Source organism: Mytilus edulis, chromosome 3, assembly GCF_963676685.1.
Source record: "Mytilus edulis chromosome 3, xbMytEdul2.2, whole genome shotgun sequence".
NCBI lineage: Eukaryota > Metazoa > Mollusca > Bivalvia > Mytilida > Mytilidae > Mytilus > Mytilus edulis.
The window spans coordinates 8,390,297-8,411,700 of NC_092346.1; the positions used below are offsets into that span (position 1 = coordinate 8,390,297).

At 30.4% G+C, this 21,404-nt stretch overlaps 1 protein-coding gene across 7 annotated transcripts; it reads left to right on the forward strand.

Moving 5' to 3' along the window:
• Positions 1 to 208: 208 nt before the first annotated feature.
• LOC139515732 (serine palmitoyltransferase 2-like) lies at positions 209 to 20,721 on the forward strand. Of its 7 annotated transcripts, none has more exons than XM_071305399.1 (13): positions 209 to 441; positions 793 to 871; positions 4,181 to 4,357; positions 6,693 to 6,847; positions 9,114 to 9,259; positions 11,446 to 11,570; positions 12,073 to 12,166; positions 12,818 to 12,923; positions 13,494 to 13,713; positions 15,257 to 15,383; positions 16,408 to 16,543; positions 17,142 to 17,271; positions 18,325 to 20,721. In XM_071305399.1, the coding sequence occupies exons 2-13, from the start codon at positions 794 to 796 to the stop codon at positions 18,388 to 18,390; spliced, it is 1,560 nt and encodes a 519-aa protein (XP_071161500.1). In that variant the 5' UTR covers positions 209 to 441; position 793; the 3' UTR covers positions 18,391 to 20,721. The 7 variants fall into 7 exon arrangements, with proteins under 7 accessions (XP_071161500.1, XP_071161498.1, XP_071161501.1 ...); XM_071305397.1 differs by having other exon boundaries at positions 301 to 441; positions 691 to 871; XM_071305400.1 differs by having other exon boundaries at positions 301 to 441; positions 691 to 871; positions 4,184 to 4,357.
• Positions 20,722 to 21,404: the final 683 nt, after the last annotated feature.

Genomic DNA, 21,404 nt, shown 5'->3' on the forward strand with positions numbered 1-21,404 from the left:
CGGTCGATCATTATTTAAATTTTCGTTTTGACATTATTTTAAAATTGTAGTATAAACTTTCTAGGGTTTGGAGTGTTTTTTTTTATTGAAACTATAGAATTTTATGTGATGTTAGTTTGAGAATTTATATAGTTAGAGTCCTTCAATACTTTAAATCCTTGGCTATATCTTTCATGTACAATATAAGAATAAGTACATGTGAACAGTTGATGTAATATTTGTTACGTTATACTATTGTAGCATAAATTACACAATACGCTGACACGCACTGGACTAGTGGATACACAGATTTTATTATCCAATCAAAATTGCGGTACATCGTATGTTTATACACACAATCGAACCACTGTCTGAATAATCGCCGTATCACACTTATTTTTGCGGGAAAGTTTAAATTTACTAGTAAATTGGGATTTATGAAGTCATAACCAATCGAAAACAGTAAGTAATTTATATAATTTCTTTATCTCAATCATCAACAATGATTTATGTAATATTTTCTCAATGAAATTAATTTTGTAAACAAACTTGTCCACGCCCCTCTCCCCAGCACGTCAGCGGTACATGACCACTTTTATATTAAATGTTGTTAAAGATTACCAGTCGTGACTGCCGGGGATAAAAAGTGATTCAGTTGTTGGAAATTTATGTTTTTACCATACAAATGTCAATTTGATTTTTTCTCAACAGGTGAACATGCACACGGAATAATAACACACTAACCGACATTCCATCTGCACAGTGTGCATATATATTACAAATAAGATCGCATGATATTTGTTTAATCTACAGAATGAAGCATCAAAATGGAAACACAGTCATAACAAAAGATGGAATTAAGACAAATGGACATTCTTCAAATGGAATCAAGGTATGTTTCATACATAAGTTATAAATATAAGACAATTATTTATATATTACTAGAAATGATTCAGCGTATCTACACACGTACAGTTGTCCTTACACAAACTCTCACATGATAAAATGTAACCACACACAAATATGTCTAACAGCCGGAGGCTAATTATGGTCCACATGACACTACAATGTAAACATTATATAGGATGCTATTATATATGTATCTAAATAATTCAAGTTATAGTTGTATAAATAAATAAGATATTTTCTCTCATATTTTCTAGTTAATTAAAGTCTTGGTTGAATATGAAACTTGTGATACTATGATAAGCTTTAAAAATATTGATTTATCAGTGCATGCTCTTAGTGCATATGAATCTTGACAACTGAAATTTAAAACCCTTGAGACAAAAATGTTTTATCAAGAAAAGATAATATCATGAATATAGTTATATCTTTTTAATCTCTTTTCAAAGACCTTTTTAAAGTGCAATATTTCATTAGAGCTGAAAGAATTATTTCCAAGTAATTTTAATTACATGTAGTACCTTCCTTTCCCAATGATAAGAACATGAATATCTGTGCCAAGACATTTTAATATAGATTTTTCAACCAGATAAAAAAAACTTGGTCATTCTGTCCTTTAAATTATTTTTTTAACCAAACTTCAATTTTGATATATGTACATGCATAGTACATTGTATATATGTATAGTGTCCAAGATCACAGACTGAATTTAATGATTTTATCAGAATAATTGTCTTTAGGTCAAACATTGCATTGTCAAAGTACTTTACCACTAAAAAAAAATTAATTTAATATAAAAACACATTTTTTAAAACATGGTAAAAAATCTGATTTGAGGTGTGAGTGTGATAACATTTGACAGTTCAACACTTAAAACTGTAGATTGTAAAGTTTACTATGAGATATTTGTATGACATGTCATTACTGAGAAATAATTAATTTATACAAATTTGAAATTAATTTCTCTTATTAGGTCCTGTAGGTCATATATATATGCTTTTTTGCCTATTGCAAAAAAATCATATTTATCATTAAACGAATAAATCAACAATCGAGACAGAGACGTTTAAAATTTATTGATGAGAAGCAACGACACAATTTGATGTATCTATGCATAAACATGTAGAGATACAACACATGTATGATGTAAGAATTTGTTTCTCTATATCCTTCTCCCATGATTTGGTTATATGGTTTATTAAACTAAAGCAAGGAGGTTATATAAGATAACCTAGTTGACTAAAGAATGTGGACTTTGACCTGTAATGGTTTACTTTTACAAATTGTGACTTGGATGGAGAGTTGTCTCATTGGCACTCATACCACACCTTCTTATATGTATTTCATTTATAAAGATCAATTCTTATATAAAGTAAAACCCTTTTTTATTTTATCAACCTCTGTATATATGTATATCTTTCCTATAAAATGTTTTGTAAAAATGATTGATACAATGTATTGTTTACATTCCCAAGGGGGAAATGTTAATTTATTTGTAAATAATGACATAACATTCATCCATTTATAAACTAAGTTGTCAAATTATATAAATTATGATTTGCATTTGTTATTTGTATTGAATTATCCAATAAATTTTTAATAATTGTATTGCTAAGCAAATAAATTAAGTATGCAAAATAAACTTTGCAAATAATAAGAAAAAATATACAAAAAAAGTCATGTACAAGTATTCACTATTCATAAAGATACACATGACATGTACAATTGCTTTCCAATCATCAAGAAGTTGTCATGGAGAATTAAATGAAATGTAAGATAAGATTAAATCAAAGATTGTTTATCAATGTTCAATAAACATGATAAATATGAAATTGCTATTGTATAAAATATGACATAATTTCATGGTTTGTTTCACATACTTATTTGTCATAAATGACAAAGCTCTCAGATACCATATACACCATGTTAAATGATTTGATATTAGCTATCTTATGACTGATTTTCATATTGATATTTTAATCTACAAAAACTGATAATAACAGCTGGACTAACATTGTGTTTGCCTATATGATATAGGGGTTGAATTACATATGAGCTGCGACGGATAGAAATCAACCTTATGCAAACGAAAATCAATACCTCTGTTAACCTATTTTGGGTTAAAATAATTTCTACGGAAAGTCTGTAAATGTTTCAAAAGTAGGTTTTCATAAGAAGACAACCCTTTTAAACGGACCAAAATGCAGCTTTTATATCTTAGTTATTCCCAAATCGATCAAAGTTTTAGATATGTATATGTGTACATGCACTTGCATAAGGTCGATTTCTATCCGACGCAGCTCATATGTTACATGATTCAAGTTGTAACTTTTATTTAGTCATTATATTTGCATATATGATAAAGTGGTTGTATATATACATGTATATACATGTAATATGATATAAGGGCCCTCTGATTCACAGCCTTTCTTGACCAGACACTTGATTGTGATGCATTAAAACACTAAATAAGATATTATGATTTGAAAAAAGATTTAGTCTTGAATATGATTAATTTGATAGACAGCCTGGGTTATCAATGAATTATACCGTCAGAGAGGTTCACAAGGCTTTGAGAAATCAACTCGAAATTTAGTCGAGTGAACCATTCTTCTTAACTGAGCCAGACTAATTTTTTTACAGGACATTTTTAGGTATGATTTGGACAAAATTAAAATTTATTTAACACTAAACTGCACCAAACAAATTTTGTCTGACAAGATCCACGCCGACCTTCAGAATGACTTATTATAATCCCTAATGCCATGACTGAAGCTATTATTGAGTTATCTCCCATGCTTAATATCTTGAATTATCTCCCTTAATACATATCAAAATAAGGAGGCTCTTGGAAGAATCGCCTTTAAATGACAACTTTAATGATCTTAAGTTTCATACAATAAATCATGTCTATATGCAAAATTAGATGATCCTGCAATGTATACAGAGATATATACAAAGATGTGGTGTGAGTGCCAATGAGACAACTCTCAATCCATGTAACAATTTATAAAAGTAAACCATTATAGGTCAAGGTACGGCCTTCAACACAGAGCCTTGGCTCACAATGAACAGCAAGCTATAAAGGGCCCCAAAAATTACTAGTGTAAAACCATTCAAACGACAAAACCAACGGTCTAATCTATATAAAAACGAGAAACATGTATGAACTACATAAACAGACGACAACTACTGTACATCAGATTCCTGACTTTAATAAGACAGGTGCAAACATTTAAGACTGTTACAGGATGTTGTTCAAGACAGTTTTGTTTAATCTTCATTTTCTTTTTAGCAGTCTCTACCTGAGGACCCAAAAGATTTTCAAGAGAATTTTGAAGAAACCCCTATTTATATAGCTGTTTTAACATACTTATGTTATGGAATCTTAGTTCTAGTAGGACACGTCAGAGATTTTCTTAGAAACGCTGGTCTGGAAAATGAAAAGGCATGCACAGAGCCCAGACAATCGGTAGGTATATATGATATGAAACTGTTGTATGATCAACAATATTAAATAAATAATTTGTCATCACAGTCATGAATAAGATATTCTTACAATTATCAATTGAGTTTTGATTTGATTTTATTATTTAAATTAGTAAGTCACCAGCAATTTGATTTGATATCAGCAGCATTGGCCTTGTTTAATGAATGATACAAACACGACATACATAAATGTTAAATTTTTTTGAAGAAGAGAGGCTCACTCTGCCCTTTGCACTTGCATATTGCGATCTCCAAAATTTTTCTGAGAAAGGTGATGCTGAGGTAACTGCATACCGGAAGCATATCGGCAATTTGTTTACTGGAAGCAAACAATTAAAAAAAAGTAAATTTCTTCTAAATTTCATGGACAAAATTAAAGAATTTTTTTCAGAAATTTTTTTTCTTATAAAACAGCCATTTAGAGGCAAATAAACTCAATATGATACCAGAATCATACCAAAATCCATTCTCATAAGATGAAAATAAACTGACAAAGCCATGGCTTAGAAAAAAGAGAATCGCACAATAGAACACAAAAAACAACTAAGAAAACCAAAGACTTCTAGTAGGTCCTAGTGCGTTACTCCTGGAAATATATTTACCCGTTTATTAGTAAACAAAATCAAATATTTCTAAAATTTTCAAATTAGCTATTTACACGTAAGATTAAAAATTTTGTTTTGATTTCAATGTGTAGAAAATCTTATTTATAGATTGATGTAATATACACATGATACAGTTATTTATACATGTAATATATTCACCTTTTTACAAACTTGATGCATGTAAATATTCTGCAAATCATAGAAAGTAAGTGTAGAGTTCCATGATCAGTTTCTTGTTTATATTCTGTTTACTGTAAATTCAGAAAATATTGTGTGCATTTATAATTGCCATTTCTGAAAAATGGACAAAAATGGGAGATAATAGTATTGTGATTCCTGGAAGAAATGTTTATTTGTATCAGATATTTGAATGCAAGTTCTTATTATTACGTTATTCACCAAGTCACATTATTCGCATTTATAAAAACCTTACAATAATTTTTGAATTTACAGTCATGAAAGTTCAACATGTTCACATGTTTTTTACCATTTAAAATTTTTGTTGGACCACTGTTATTTGTAACAATGTGTTGTGATGCAGGCTCACATATCATAGCAATAGGGATGTTTATAACAAAATTATTGCATAAAAGCAATAAAAATACAAGTTAAGTACGATGCATTTTCTTCATATGTGGTCTTGTTGCCTAATTTAAAACCACTTATCCATTAAACTGGAAAACAAATTGTCAGTCAAGTCCTTTCATGTAAAAATTATAGTGCTCAATGAAATACCTTTATTAATTTCTGAACTGAGGAAAGAAAATATACCTACTGAATTTGAACTATAATGTACATCATGTACATGTATGGTAATAAGTATAGTATGTACATTAACACATTCATTTTAACAATATACAGAAATATATTAAAGCTACCAGTCTCTTTTCATTGATAGATAATTGCTAAATACAAAAATTTCTCTTTATAATTTATTTACATTTTATTTGTTGACTTTAAAAGAGATTGTTCAATTTATTTAAAGACATGGATCCTCCATGGGGCTTCCATTTGGTTGTGCAGGATGTACAAATCCGCAGCCACCTCTTGTCAGAATGGCGATATTCAATCTAATGCCTCATGTAGAAAGAGTGCAATGTTCTTTTGATGTTAAAAACCTTTGCAAACAAATAAGGGGTCTGTAGGTGGCATGTTGCAAGGCTTAATTTCTGTCCTAATCCAATTTACCTTGATTTTCAGTGGCAGTCTAAATTTCACTACCACCCTATTACAGGACCTATCTAATTTATGTATTGGAGGGGGTCTGATCCAGGTTTCCATTAATTGTTTTGTCAAAACCCTATACCCTACTTCTTGTTGCCATAATAGTGCATGTAAAATCCCTTGTCCCGTTTAATTTTGTTTCCTGTTTTCATGCTTAATTATTTGATTTTTACATGTAAAAAAAAATATCTGTCAATCCTGCATCATGCTTAGACCCCAATGAGACCCACTGTATTGTTAATTTGTTCTCATTATGCTGAACCATATTTATGTTTTTGTATCAGCCTCTGTAGAATACCAGCTACAAATAATCATTGTGACGGAGGACAAAAGTTTGAGATTAATTTTTTATTTTCAGGTAGTGCTGCGTACAAATAATGCAATTAAAATGTGTTTTCTTTTATTTGCGAAATGTTTCCAAAACTCCCATTGCAATTTTCAATTAATATATACATAAAATTTTCTGAATTAACAGTATTCTTTTAATAGGGATTTGTACCATTGTTTCAAAGTTGGGAAAGTTTCTATACCCGCCATGTATACAGAAGGATTCGTGACTGCTTTAACAGACCGATATGTTCTGTAGCAGGACCTACAATGGATGTTCTGGAAAGAACTACAACAAATCATTGGTGGACCGCAGAGTATGTACACCATTAAGAAAGGAATAGTAAAGTTTTTAGGCTGAATTCAATTTTTATTAATGCTTGTACAGAATGATGTAGAAAGAAGTTTTGTGTAAAAAATGAAAACTTGAAATATTTCATGATAATTCCATACATTACAGTTTTACAGTTTATTCAAGAATTTAGAAATATCATCAACATACATTTGTTTCTCCTTACTAAATTCCTCTGAAAAGTTTGCTATAAACAATGCTATAATATTTAATTTCTGTTAGAACAAGAAATATATTTATTAAACTGTATTTTGTTTATTTGTTACCATTAAATATATTTTAGACGATCTTTAAGTTTCAACCCAAATATTTTTCTCATGAAATTTTAACTTATGTTAAAAAAACTGGGGGAAAGCATTTTACAAAAAAATATTACCTTTTATCTAAATGACTTGATGTTACATGTATAATAATTACATTAGATGTATGTTTCATTATAATACTTTATTCTGATTAACTAAGTGCACATCACGTGTTATTCCTTAAGCAATTACATTACTCAATACAACTTATCATTCATGATAACACTTGGTCCCACAATAAAGTGCACAGGTGAATCAAATAAAAAAAATATAAAATTCGTGTTTTCATGATCATAGCTGAAAAATGTAATTATAAGTATTGAATGCTTCTTTTTGTAACTGCATAGGGTTGTAAAAGTTGACCGTGCGCACATTTTTAGAATGAAACGCTTCCGCACTTCATACAAAATTTACTTTGGTCAACGCTTTTACACCCCAATGAAGTTACAAAAAGAAACATTCAATTCTTAATTATCAGTCAACAATGAATATAGATTTGACACAGGTCTCCTACCTCACCAAAGTGATACAGATCATCACTCGTATCTCAATTATATTACATTTTCCAATTTCAAAAGCTATGATTTGTCCAGCACTAAGAATATACTTGATTTTTATGTGTAAAGCAAAATATTGTCTCTTAAAATACATTTAGATCACAATAGTATACTCAGGTCAGGATAATTTATAATTGTCTATGATTATTTATATTTTGTCCATTACCAAGTATGCACTGAAGATTAGAAGTGTTTGTTGAAGCGTTTCGTTGAAATGCAAATACTTTTCATGAACTATGTTTAAAAAAATAAATTTTAATATACATTTTAAGTTTCAAATCCTGCATGAAACTGAGATTGAAAAAACCCTGAAAGCATCATCCAAATTTCAAATAGAACAAGACCAGAAGATTTGACCTTGAAAAAGTCTCCTGCATTTGTATGCATAGTGGGCCATTCTAATTTAAACTCCATCGAAATGTCACAATAGCCAATAAGATGCAATTATTCAGAAATTTTTTCATGCTTCTATTTATATTGAGATTTCATAAAAATCTGCATACAGATATATATATCAATATTAGAATAAGAGTGCTTATTATAAAGATGTCCAGTTGTATTATTCACATTTATATAAATCTTGCAATAGTAGCTGAATACTGAAATATTCAGAAATTATTTCAATGTTTTTATCATTGCGAAAAATGCAACAGGGTTATAATTGCAATAATTTTAACTTGCATTTTGAATTTTTTATATCAATTAAACAGGAATTTCTCAATATTGCAAAAGTTGAAATTATATTTTAGTCTAAAAAGACAAAATCGCAAAAATAAATGCAGGAAATAATTTCTAAATTTACAGTATCTGGGTTTGAAATAAGCAGGGACCCACTCGCCAATGGCCCCTAAAATTTGATGTGGGCTACTAAAATTTTGGCTTTTCTATTTTGATCTGAGTGTCACTGATGAGTCTTATGTAGACGAAATGTGCATCTATTAAATTATAATCCTGGTACCTTTGATAACTATTCTTATATAGAACTATATAGGTTGGCCACAAACTTTAATCTGTGGGCTACCATGCCAAAATTTTAACTTCAATCCCTGAGTATGCAGTAATTTACTGATCAGACTGGTTTGTTAAGATGTAAAACTACAAAATTGTGAGTTCAGACAGACAATGCTGTCTAACATTGACAACTTCTTCTTCTTTTGGGTCAACAAGGCTTCAATACTAAAGAATACATATTGTTGCGCATTCATTATTGACAAACATTGATACATATTTATAAAAATATTTAATAATAATATAAGTGTTTGTATACAGATTGTGATTAAAAATAAACATTTAATGTACATATTTTTGGTTTGAATTTTCTTATTAGATTACTATTTGGAGCTTTTAATTGACTATAAGATTATTATTTCAGTTTGACAGGTAGATCGCATAATGTGATAAATCTAGGGTCATACAATTATTTAGGATTTTCTGATTGCAAAGGACCTTGTGCTGAAGCTGCTGAAAAGTCAATACAAAAATATGGTGCTGGAACTTGTGCAAGTAAACAAGAGTTAGGTATGTTATACAAGCAAGAACACCATAACATCTGTAAATTAAATTCTGTTAGAACATTATTTATGGATAACTGTAATTTTTTTCTAAGAAGTAATAACATCAAAAATGTGGTGCACACATAGCTAACTTGTTATTTATAAGTGTGCACCACATTTTTAATGTTATTTCGAATAGACAGAAGAAAAATTAATGTCATTCCTAATAATTTAATTCTAAAAAGGAGTAAATAATGATAAAACGTCTATGACATTGCAGTCAAATGACGAAATTATGTCTATGAGCTGATAGACGAAACACTACCAGCCAATCAGAAGACACCTAACATCCAAAATTAAACTATTAAAGAAGAAGTGAAGATGAGGTACAGTGAACAACAAATGTTCAATGATTTTACAGCTGTGGCTAGAATAGAATTATCTCCCATGTAAATGTTTATAGAAAACATAAGTTGTCTCCCTTATTATATACTGAGTGCCAATGAAAACGCAACACTTGGTTTTTCAAAAATAAAATTTATATAAGAAATGATAATCTCTCAAAATAAATTGTTCTTGAAAAATAACAATTTTAACAATAGATTGATATCAAACAAAAATGTTTTATTGTCATCTTTCGGGCGCAATAGGTAAACGAAACATCCAATGTCGAATCATCAACTAACAGTCCTAACAAAAAATGTTACAACCCCGTGGTGCAGCACAATCTCGACAGCGCCGTGGAATTGATCATCCCGGACGTTTAATGTGACCCCGAGGAATGTTATTCCACTTGTCCCGCAAAGCAAACTCAAGCTGACTTTATGATATTGGAGGTGGTTTTCATCGTCTAAAACATGTCAAATCTGATGTAAAATTTGGTCGATCGGACCAAAATCCGGCGAAAAGCATGACTTTTAGCCAAGGCGAGTGTAAAATGTCTATGTAACCACCATTGACGTTTTTGGTACATAATGAATGATTTTTGGTCTACAGAATTCGATATTTACGCCAAACGGCCGTTTAGATGTCACTAAGGAAAGACTATGGTGTTCTTTAACAATTTCTGCGCAAATGGTGCTTTACTGAAATTGCTCCAAAGGTTCTACCGTGACCACCATTGAACTCTCGTGACATTTGGATAGCCATCATAGTCGATATCGGATATTTGAAAGACCAAATGTATTGGTCTTGCTGAGCGTTTCTTGCTTTTTGTACCCCGGGATGTGGCTTATCATTAAATGATCCATTTTGGTTGAATTTGTGGATGATTTGGGTTATTGTAGAGGCTACAACTTCAGTCTTCTCGTAATTGTATGCTGTGAAAGGCTTCATTGGATCATGCCCAAAACTGCATGTCGGTGGTTGTTGGAAAGTCCTGGCATTTACTCAGATGTTTATTGCAGTTTCCTTACAATGAGGGCGGGAAAATTCATGACATTTGCCAAGCTTTAAATGACAAAATCGTGAAAATGGTGCGTATGTTGAAAAGCGGTGAACTCGGTTTATGTTCGTTCAAAATAACCCTTACTACGCATTTGTTCCTAAAAATCACTCAACCGTAAAGTTGTCGAAAATTGTCTTAAAAGTCATTTTCAACCAACTATACAAAGTTCTAATATAAATAAAATAAAAATTTTAAGATTTTTTGGAAAAACAAAAGTGTTGCGTTTTCATTGGCACTCAGTATATATCAATATTTTTTAATGAAACTTCAGAAAAAGATTTGGATAGTAGTCTCAAGTATACATATGAAATATAGATTACTTCTTTTTTCTACTCATTATAATTATAATTTATACCATGCTATTTACAAAAATGTGTATGTGTTGTATACATGAATATATATGCAAAACTCCATTTTTGTTGAACATGTATTTCATACCATCTACTTTGACTCCAGGAAAACAGCAAGCAAACATTTAGTTCAGTTTATAATCAGCAGTGCATATAAAGGCTCAAACAAGTTTAAACATTTTTCATTTAAAAAAAAAAAAAAATATTCACAAGGGGAGATAACTCAGATTATAAAAAAAAAACCTTATGATTGATTGTTTTATATGTTGTAATTGTTTTATTGATGCGGCAAGAAAAAAATAGTACTAATTCTGGTGTCCAATCATACCTCACATTAAATTTATATTGTGTTTTTTCTTGTAGATCAAAAGAATTAAGTTTTTGCAATAATATCAATAATTACTTACTTTTCAGGATTCTTAGATATACATCAGGAACTAGATCTTCTTGTAGCTGAATATCTTGGGATGGAGGCAGCTATCACTATGCCAATGGGATTTGCTACTAATTCAATGAATATGCCTAGTCTAGTTGGAAAGGTAATGAAATTGCATAGCAAGGTTAAAAGCAGGGATATAGAAATTTTCCAATTCTTCAATTGTTCAAGGACAAGTAATATGAATTAAACAGGATTTTTCATAAAATCGCAAAAATTAAAATCGCATTTTAGTCCAAAATGACAAATCGCAATAATAAATGCACGCAATAATTTCTGAATTTACAGTATATAAAAAAGTTACCAGTCTGATTTTTTTTTTAATTGTCCCATATGATTTTTCTTATATAGAAATTGCTTGTCCAAGATAAGAAGTTGGATTGATTTTACCTGACAATTCTCCACATCCCTAAATAGACTTCTCTGTTATTATCTTCTATCTTGTTGAAGTGGACTGGATTCATTAATGGAATGTATGTTTTTCAGACAATTCATCTGTTAATTAATCCTTTCTCCCCTGATTTGTATCCTCTTATGTTCACAGAATCTTGCCCCCCTTTTTTTAACCACAATTTGTAATCGATATCATTTTCTTTTCATTTCAGGGCAGCCTTATACTTAGTGATGAATTAAATCATGCTTCCTTAGTACTAGGATCCAGGTTATCAGGTGCTACAATCAAAACTTTTAAACATAATGGTATGTATATCACAGCCAATAAGAAAATATCTGAAAGTAGTGTATCGACTGAGGGCAAAGTCTGAGGTTGATATACTTTTTAGGTTGATATATCCTTTTATTGACCAAATGCAAAAACTTTAATTGTTAAATTATTATTGTCGATATGCAGAAAATAGAGTCAGAAATTTATTTGATTGGTTGTTATGATTTTGCACAAAGTGTTGAGGATTTAGATTTCAATTTTTAGATATTTAAGAAAAACTGTATTATTTGCTGTTTTCTGTCTACCTTTGAAAATACAGTTAAACAATAAAGAATCTAATTATTTAGAATAAACAAATTAATAGTATTATGGAATACACCTGATTCCAAAATCTTTACCTTCCGTCTGTACTTAGGGGTCTTTGTGGCCAAGTGGCATAAGTAGTTCATTCAGTGACCACAAGCCTCAAAACTGAGATTTCAGTAGGCAGAGAAATTAAGGTAAGATATGAATAAAGAAAGGGTGGATGTCAAATTTTAGGTTCTATCTTCAATAAGAAAAATAAGTTGGGTGGTTAGAGTTTCAAAATAAAGAGATAGGTTGGTGAATGAATAATCTAAATGAGAATGATCTTGCTTTATTAAAAAGTTTACTAGTTTTGACCTTTTGTGTTATTTTGTTTTTAGATATGGCAGATTTAGAAAAGAAGCTTAAAGCAGCAGTTGTAGATGGTCAACCAAGACGAAGTCGAGCTTGGAAAAAAATATTAATTGTAGTTGAAGGAGTGTACAGGTTAGAAATTTTGCAATTCCTCTCCCTTGACTACATAAAAAAAAAATATATCAAAACCCAATTTTTATAAAACCAGAAGAAATATTTGACAGAAATGAAGTTCGTATCCATGTTTTTGGCTCCATGATAATGAAATATGACTTGTCTAAGGCAAGTGTACATTAAAAAAGAAAATAAGTCAAGAGGCAGCAACCCAACAGCACAACGCATAAACAAAAAGATGTCTAGACTGCAATTTATGGCCTCCATTAATTGAAAAGTGTCTACCCTATGTCAAGTTGAAGTTTTGATATCACTTACCATGCATGGATGGTAGGTGTCAAAGTTAATCTGTTTCCCCTGATAGATCCTCTGGAAACTTTGATATAAAAAATGGTAAAAAACCTGCTTCTGTTGAATCGATATTCTATACCCCTTATTCAGTATTGTAATATTTCTTTCTGTGGAAATAATATTCCAAAATATTTCTGCCATTTGGAACTGATATTATAATTGAACTTTTAAGCCATGACAGTAAGCAGGGAGTTTCAATTAGCACTTGAATAACATTGTTACGTATATTAATTCCAGTATGGAAGGCTCAGTGATACGCTTACCAGAAGTCATCCAATTAAAAAAGAAATACAAAGCCTATGTATATTTAGACGAGGCTCATAGTATTGGTGCGTTAGGAAGTACTGGTCGAGGGGTTGTAGAGTATTTTGGATTAAACCCTAGAGACATTGATGTTATGATGGGAACATTTACTAAAAGTTTTGGTGCTGCTGGTGGTTATATTGCTGGAACTAAGGTATGTAAGGGGAGAGCATAAAATCATATAGCCTTTTTAGCTCACCTGGCCTAAAAGGCCAAGTGAGCTTTTCTCATCACTTGGCGTCCGGCGTCCGTCGTCGTCGTTAACTTTTACAAAAATCCTCTGAAACTACTGGGCCAAATTAAACCAAACTTGGCCACAATCATCATTGGGGTATCTAGTTTAAAAAATGTGTCCGGTGGCCCGGCCAACCATCCAAGATGGCCGCCATGGCTAAAAATAGAACATAGGGGTAAAATGCAGTTTTTGGCTTATAACTCAAAAACCAAATCATTTAGAGCAAATCTGACATGAGGGTAGAATTGTTAAACAGGTGAAGATCTATCTGCCCTGAAATTTTCAGATGAATCGGATAACCCGTTGTTTGGTTGCTGCCCCTGAATTAGTAATTTTAAGGAAATTTTGCTGTATTTGGTTATTATCTTGAATATTATTATAGATAAAGATAAACAGTAAACAGTAAACAGCAATAATGTTCAGCAAAGTAAGATTTACAAATAAGTCAACATAACTGAAATGGTCAGTTGACCCCTTTAGGAGTTATTGCCCTTTATAGTCAATTTTTAACCATTTTTCGTAAATCTTAGTAATATTTTACAAAAATCCTCTCCTCTGAAACTACTGGGCCAAATTAATCCAAACTTGGCCACAATCATCTTTTGGGTTAGGAGTTTGAAAAATGTGTCCGGTGACCTGATGGCCGCCATGGCTAAAAATAGAACATGGGGTAAAATGCAGTTTTTGGCTTATAACTCAAAACCCAAAGCATTTAGAGCAAATCTGACATGGGATAAAATTGTTTATCAGGTCAACATTTATCTGCTCTGAAATTTTTAGATGAATCGGACAACCCGTTGTTGGGTTGCTGACCCTGAATTGTTAGTTTTAAGGAAATTTTGCTGTTTTTGGTCATTATCTTGAATATTATTATTGATAGAGATAAACTGTAAACAACAATAATGTTCAGCAAAGTAACATTTACAAATAAGTCACCATGACCGAAATGGTCAATTGACCCCCTTAGGAGTTATTGTTCTTTATAGTCAATTTTTAACAATTTTCATAAAATTTGTAAATTTTTACTAACATTTTCCACTGAAACTAATGGGCCAAGTTCATTATAGATAGAGATAATTTTAAGCAGCAAGAATGTTCAGTAAAGTAAGATGTACAAACACATCACCATCACCATAACACAATTTTGTCATGAATCCATCTGCTTCCTTTAATATTCACCTAGACCAAGGTGAGCGACACAGGCTCTTTAGAGCCTCTAGTTTTTTTTACCATTCCAGGCTAGAATTTTTTTATCATTTAACCTATATGCTTTAGATAATTTGCATTTGGATAGAATAAGACAAAATCACACATACAGTATTGTAATTTACTGTGCACTAACCAGTTTATTGGTCACTATTTTTTGTTTGTTTTATTTGTAAATCCATATCTGCACACATTTTGTATTGAAAGGGAGATAACTGTATCAATTTTATAAAATATTTTTTTTGTTTTTTTTCAGCAACTGATTAACCATTTACGTCTAAATTCTCATGCATCAATATATTCCCCTACCATGTGTCCGGCAGTTTGTCAACAAATTTTATCATCAATGTCTATCATAATGGGGAGGGACGGTACATTAGAAGGTATGTATGTATGATAACTTACATTTACATTGATCAAGATTTGTTAATATATTTATGATATAAGGTAAATTGCAATGCAATCTTTTTTAAATAGGAAAAAGGTTCAAGTTGACTTGAGTTTTTGAATGTCTAATTTTATCATGTTTGGTGATGAAAAGAAATTCATGTAAACAGTTGAAAAAACATTGTTTTAGACTTTAGAAACACCATTTACAAAATCAGACATATCAGAAAAGTATATGAGCAAAAGGGTCAAGTGCGCTTTTCTCATCACTAGTTGTTGTCTATTAGATTTTCTCTGAAACTGCTTTAGATACAGAAAATCAAACAGGGTAGACAAATGTGGATATCTACCTTATAAAAATAAGGAGATGTGGTATGATTGCCATTGAAACAAACTTTCCACCAAAATTCAAATGAAGTGATTGTAAGCTATTAACCTTCAACAATAAGTAAAACCCATAATGTAGGGTTGGCTATGAAAGGCCCTGACATGAAATATATGAAACAGATCAATCAAGACTACAAATGAGTGAATATTGCTGTTATTGTTAAGGATGTTTGCTTGTCATGTTTTGGAATTTTTGTCAGATTTTCGAAATCCTCTGGATTTATCCTTTTGAATGCCTTAAAAAATTTTGCCCATGGACCCCCATTTTTCTTTTTTTAAATCTTTTACATGTATAATTATAAGCCATTTGTAAATGTCTTATATATTTTTATTTATTTTTTAATAGTTTTTGAGAACTTTAACTGGTCAATGATAAAGCTATGAAAAATCAAGAGAGAACATTTTCCTGCCAAAATTCCAATGGCTAATATCTCGAAAAGAAGCACATTAACCCCTATAATTGTTTTGCTTTTTTGATTCCTCAATTAATCCCCTATCAATATATACATGTACTAGTTTTTGGGAAGGTATTTATTTTGAAACTGAGCAGCAAACATCCTTAAGAGCTTCTAGTTTAGGCAATTCAGCCAATATTGTTTCTCTGAGATGTTTATTAATGTTTGTTTTTTTTAGGCAAGAAAAGAATAGAACAGTTGAAATGGAATACTAAATATTTTAGAAGAGAGCTAATAAAGAAAGGTTTCATAATATATGGAAATGACAACTCACCTGTTGTGCCTTTACTAGTATTCTTCCCTACAAAACTAGGGTGAGTAATTTGAAGTATAACTTTATCTATGACAACAAAGAAATTAGTACCAATTAAATAATTATGAACTAAAAGTATATTGAGTTAAGTATTGTTATGATTCATTTTGTAATTGCAAGACACCTTTTCTCTCTGGTAAAATGGAATAATTTCAAATCCAGTTAAAATTGAGATATGAAAACAGATGAATAAAAATGCAACTATTCCAAAAAATTAATTCTCTGTATCATATATATCATTTTTTGAAAGAAAACTTAGTGAATTTGAATTTGACCAAATAATGCACCAACGTATTTTTTTTTTGACTAGCAGAAGACATTTATGATTTTGAAGCAAATATTTTGATATTTTAAAGATTCTATGAGTGTATTTCAAAAGAACAATACACTTACTGAATTTGAATTTGAATTTGACCAAATAAATGCACCAATGTATTTTTTTTTTGACTGGCAGAAGACATTTATGATTTTGAAGCAAACATTTTGATATTTTAAAGATTTTATGAGTGTGTATTATGAGGGAAACGGTGTCTTCCAACCTGTATTATTTTTGTTAATAAAAGCCTGTGAAAATAATAATTAATGTCATTATATTTCAGAGCTATTAATAGAATGTGTATAGAGAAAGGATTAGGGATATGTGTTGTAGGTTTCCCTGCTACTCCAATTATAGAGTCACGTGCTAGAATGTGTTTATCGGCAGCCCATACTAAAGAAAATCTAGATCAGGTAAGTGGTACAACACATTAACATATGTCAATACCTTAACAAAAAAAAAGGGGGGAGATTGAAGGACAAATCAAACTCATATGTTGTAGAAAGACCAACAAATTCATGGTAAAAAATGATACAAGAATTTGTCCATAGTACATGAATGCCCAACTCGCACTATCATTTTCTATGTTCAGTGGAATGTAAAATTGGGGTCAAAAATCTAATTTGGCATTATGATTAGAAAGATCGTATCATAAGGAACATGTGTACTAAATTTCAAGTTGATTGGACTTCCACTTCATGGAAAACTACCTTGACCAAAAACTTTTAACTTGAAGTGGGACAGGCAGAAGGACACACTGACAGAAAAACATATTGCCCCTAGGTTGGGCATAAAAAAATGACAAAAAGATAAACAAACATTTACAACACACTTCACAATAAACAGTTCTTAGCAAACCAAACCCAACCTTTGGTCCTTAAGCCAGTGGGGATGTAAGGTGCACTAGAATTTTAAGCATATCTCTCTGAACATAGCTCTGGTTATGTTGCTAATGGCAGTTATTTTTCAAGTATTTTGACAGAATCATATTTTGATTCATAGAAAATAGGTCAAAGAAGACAGTTACCTTGCCCTATTTTCTGCTCTTTGGTCAGGTTGTTGTCTCTTTGACTCCTTCTGTTTTTTCATTCTCTATTCTATAAATAATCTGAGACTCATGAAAAGAGAAGATGAGATAAATATGAATGTGAAGATCAAACACTAAAACCCAAGCTTAAGATATACAAACTTCCTTTCTAACCTTAGATGATATCAGCTGCTCTGGAAGGGTAAGCTTTGCCTGTAACACAGAAATCAATTGATATATATTTAATTTTGACTTTATCACCTTGCCCCGGTTTGAACGTTGTTAATTTCTTGTATCTCAAAACTATCAAATGCAACTATCCCTTGAAATATTATGAAGCAACTTGAAAATTTACATTTTATTTAAAGGTGTGAAATGCTTCGCAATATCACTATCAAATATAACACTGAATAATGATGTTATTATACATATATTTCAGGCTATTGCTATTTTAAGTGAAGTTGGTGACGAGCTCATGTTAAAATACTCAAAGAAGAAGGTCTAAGTGGGAGTGATTCATAAAAGCAGCTATTCTTTCAAGAGTACCTACAAGATTTTTCAGAAATGTATAAAAATCCTGTCTAAAAATCTGAAAACAGCAAGAAATCATAACAATATGCAGACGTAAACAGAAAATATCTTGGGTTAACATAGCCTTATATTTTCAAGATTATTTGAATGAACAGGCTTTCCATTATTTTCTGGAAAATATTGAACTTTGCCACCCAGAACATATGTATATGAGCATGATTATACAATGGTTTAAAGATCTATTATTTTAAAATAATAATAATGACATGAGTGTTTACAGATTGCTAAAATGTTCATTTGTGATGCATAGATAGATAGAATATTTTGAAATTAACAATCACATGTACTTTATTATATTTCTGTTAATTGTACTTTGAAAAGAACTTGTTTTATTCTCTGATGGCCATTCCATAAAAAATATTAATCTTACACAGGGAATGCACTTTAAAATTGAAGCAACTGTCTAAAGAGGCAATTTTATAGTTTGTCTTTATCTTTCAATTAACAAACACAATATTGATATAGCTATTGTCTTTATCTTTCAATTAACAAGTATACATTTTGAAGAAAAGTATTCTTTTTATTCTAACTGACTATTCAATCAATTTGAAATGTTAGGCAGTTGTCATATGCAAAATATTTCACAAGAAGTCATGCTCAAAGAAGATAAAAAATTGTTGAAGATTTTTTTTCAACATTTTCTTCGTGACCTCAGGTTGCTTTTTTTTAGGTTTTGTTTGTATTTTTGATTCGCTGACTTGTTGCTGTTATTTATTTATTTTTTTGGCAAGATTTTACATAGCTCGTTATTTGACATAAACATCATTGGTTTAGTAGATTTTTTTATGTGCCATAAAGAATTTAACCGATTTAAATCATATTGATTTTATTTTAGTGATAAATCTTAATGAAACATAAAAAAAAATCCACAAAATTAAAAATAAACAGTGCAGTAATCCAACCATTAAAATTAATTAAGTTTTTGAACACCAATGATCTACTATAATTAAATGTTTTAAAGGGTAGAGATGGTCTAAGGATAAATCTCTGGACAAAGTGGAGACAACTCTTGATATTTTGTGCCATATTGAATTATGTAGTTTACATTGCAATCAAAACCATTCTCATCATTCATGTCTTCCATACAGACAGCTAGATATTAAAAGTTTTTTTTTTTTAATATGTTTTCAACTTTTCATTTTCATGTCAGAGTAAAAAATACATACAAATACATTGCAATTATCTGCTGTAAATTTTTCACATGTAAAAAGGTACCCAATATTTTGACTAAAATAGATCTGGCTTGTTTAGTTTCTACAAAATTTTGACAAAATATTTATTATGACCTGTTGACAAAAATATGAAAAGTTTAAGAAATTTCAACCACATAATTTACAGGAATAATTTCATTAGATATAAAGGAATTTGACAAGCACTAAATTGATCATTGAGAAACTTGATTTTCTCCTTAATAAAAGTCTGTGATTAAAACATCAAACTGATTTTTAAAGAGTTAACTCCCATAGGTATTCTGTACCCACTTACAGTACATTGTTACTTGAACAATAGTTGATATTGCATAATTTAATCTTGTGTTATTGTTTTGAGATACTGTCGGCATGTTATATATTTAGATACTGTTATTTATTGAGAAGAAGCTATTTTATTTTACTTAATGCCTACTTGAGTTTGAGAATTATTATGTTTTATTGATTTATCAGTTAACTTTAGCAAATGATGAAATTTAGATTTATTCAACTTTTAATTTAAAAAATTTGTCCTATGTGTTAATCTTACTATAAGTAACTGCCAAAAATTACATCATTAACCAAACAGCCTAACCAAAAAAAAAGATACCCTTAAGATTTCAATGTTATGCATAAGTTTTTGCTTTTCTTTTAAATCAGAAAAGACCACTGTGGATACTTTTCGTCTTAATTTAGAATAAGCTATTGATGTGAAAAAATGTGACTTTCATTTTCCAGTTTTTTTTTTTATTTTTTTATATTCTTATATGGTATGATAGTTTCCTTCTTTGTATGTTATCATTGTGACATAGTTGTTGATATATGATTACTTAAATGGCCAGTTTTATGTTCATATTTGTTAAGCTTTAAATGAGTTCTGACAGATTGGAGAATAAATGATTGAAGAGGTCAAATGTTGGCCCTTATATATTTTTCTTTGTTTATAGCATTATAGCATTTCAAATACATGCATAGTTTTTTAGCTTTATTTTACTAGATACTCATGCAACATGTTTTCTTATATTTATTTGAATAAATTGATAATTTTGATAGTTTCACATGTTTTCTCTTATACTTATTTGATTAGAAATAAGAAGATGTGGTATGAGTGCCAATGAGACAACTCTCTATCCAAGTCAAACAATTATAGGTTAAAGTACGGCCTTCATCACAGAGCCTTGGCTCACACCTAACAACAAGCCTAAAAAGGCCATAAAAATGTCTAATGTAAATTGTAAAACCATTCAAACAGGAAAACCAACGATCTAATCAGTAAATCTAAGAAAACAAGAAACACTTATGAATCGCATCAACAAACGACAACAACTGAAGAATAGGTTCCTGACTCAGGACAGGTGCAAACAAATGTTGCAGGTATAAACGTTTTAACCAATGTTAATTTTATAGCAAATAACAACCTTCATCACTATTGTCAATTGTGTCAAAATGAGGATTGTATGTGGGAGAAATAAGGTTCTATTTACTGTAATTTTCCCAAGGGGTTTGCTAGTTTATTGTGAAAATTACATGTTCTGAAAACATGTTTTATTGGAGGTTCATGACGTATTACTTTAGTTGTTGGCAATCAAATTGAGAATGTGACGAACAGAAAACCACCCGACCATAGAGCAGTCGAAGGCCCCTAATGGGTCTTCAACTCCGCGAGAAAATCCCACACCTGAAGGCTGGCCTCTTAACAAAATGTGAATTAGTTCAATGAAAATGGACATCACACAAAGCT

Coding starts and splice junctions, on each gene's coding strand:
- LOC139515732 (XM_071305399.1), top strand. CDS start 794: ATGAAGCATCAAAATGGAAACACAGTCATAACAAAAGATGGAATTAAG. Junction 872..4,180: donor ATTCTTCAAATGGAATCAAG/GTATGTTTCATA, acceptor TTTTCTTTTTAG/CAGTCTCTACCTGAGGACCC. Junction 11,571..12,072: donor TGCCTAGTCTAGTTGGAAAG/GTAATGAAATTG, acceptor TTTTCATTTCAG/GGCAGCCTTATACTTAGTGA.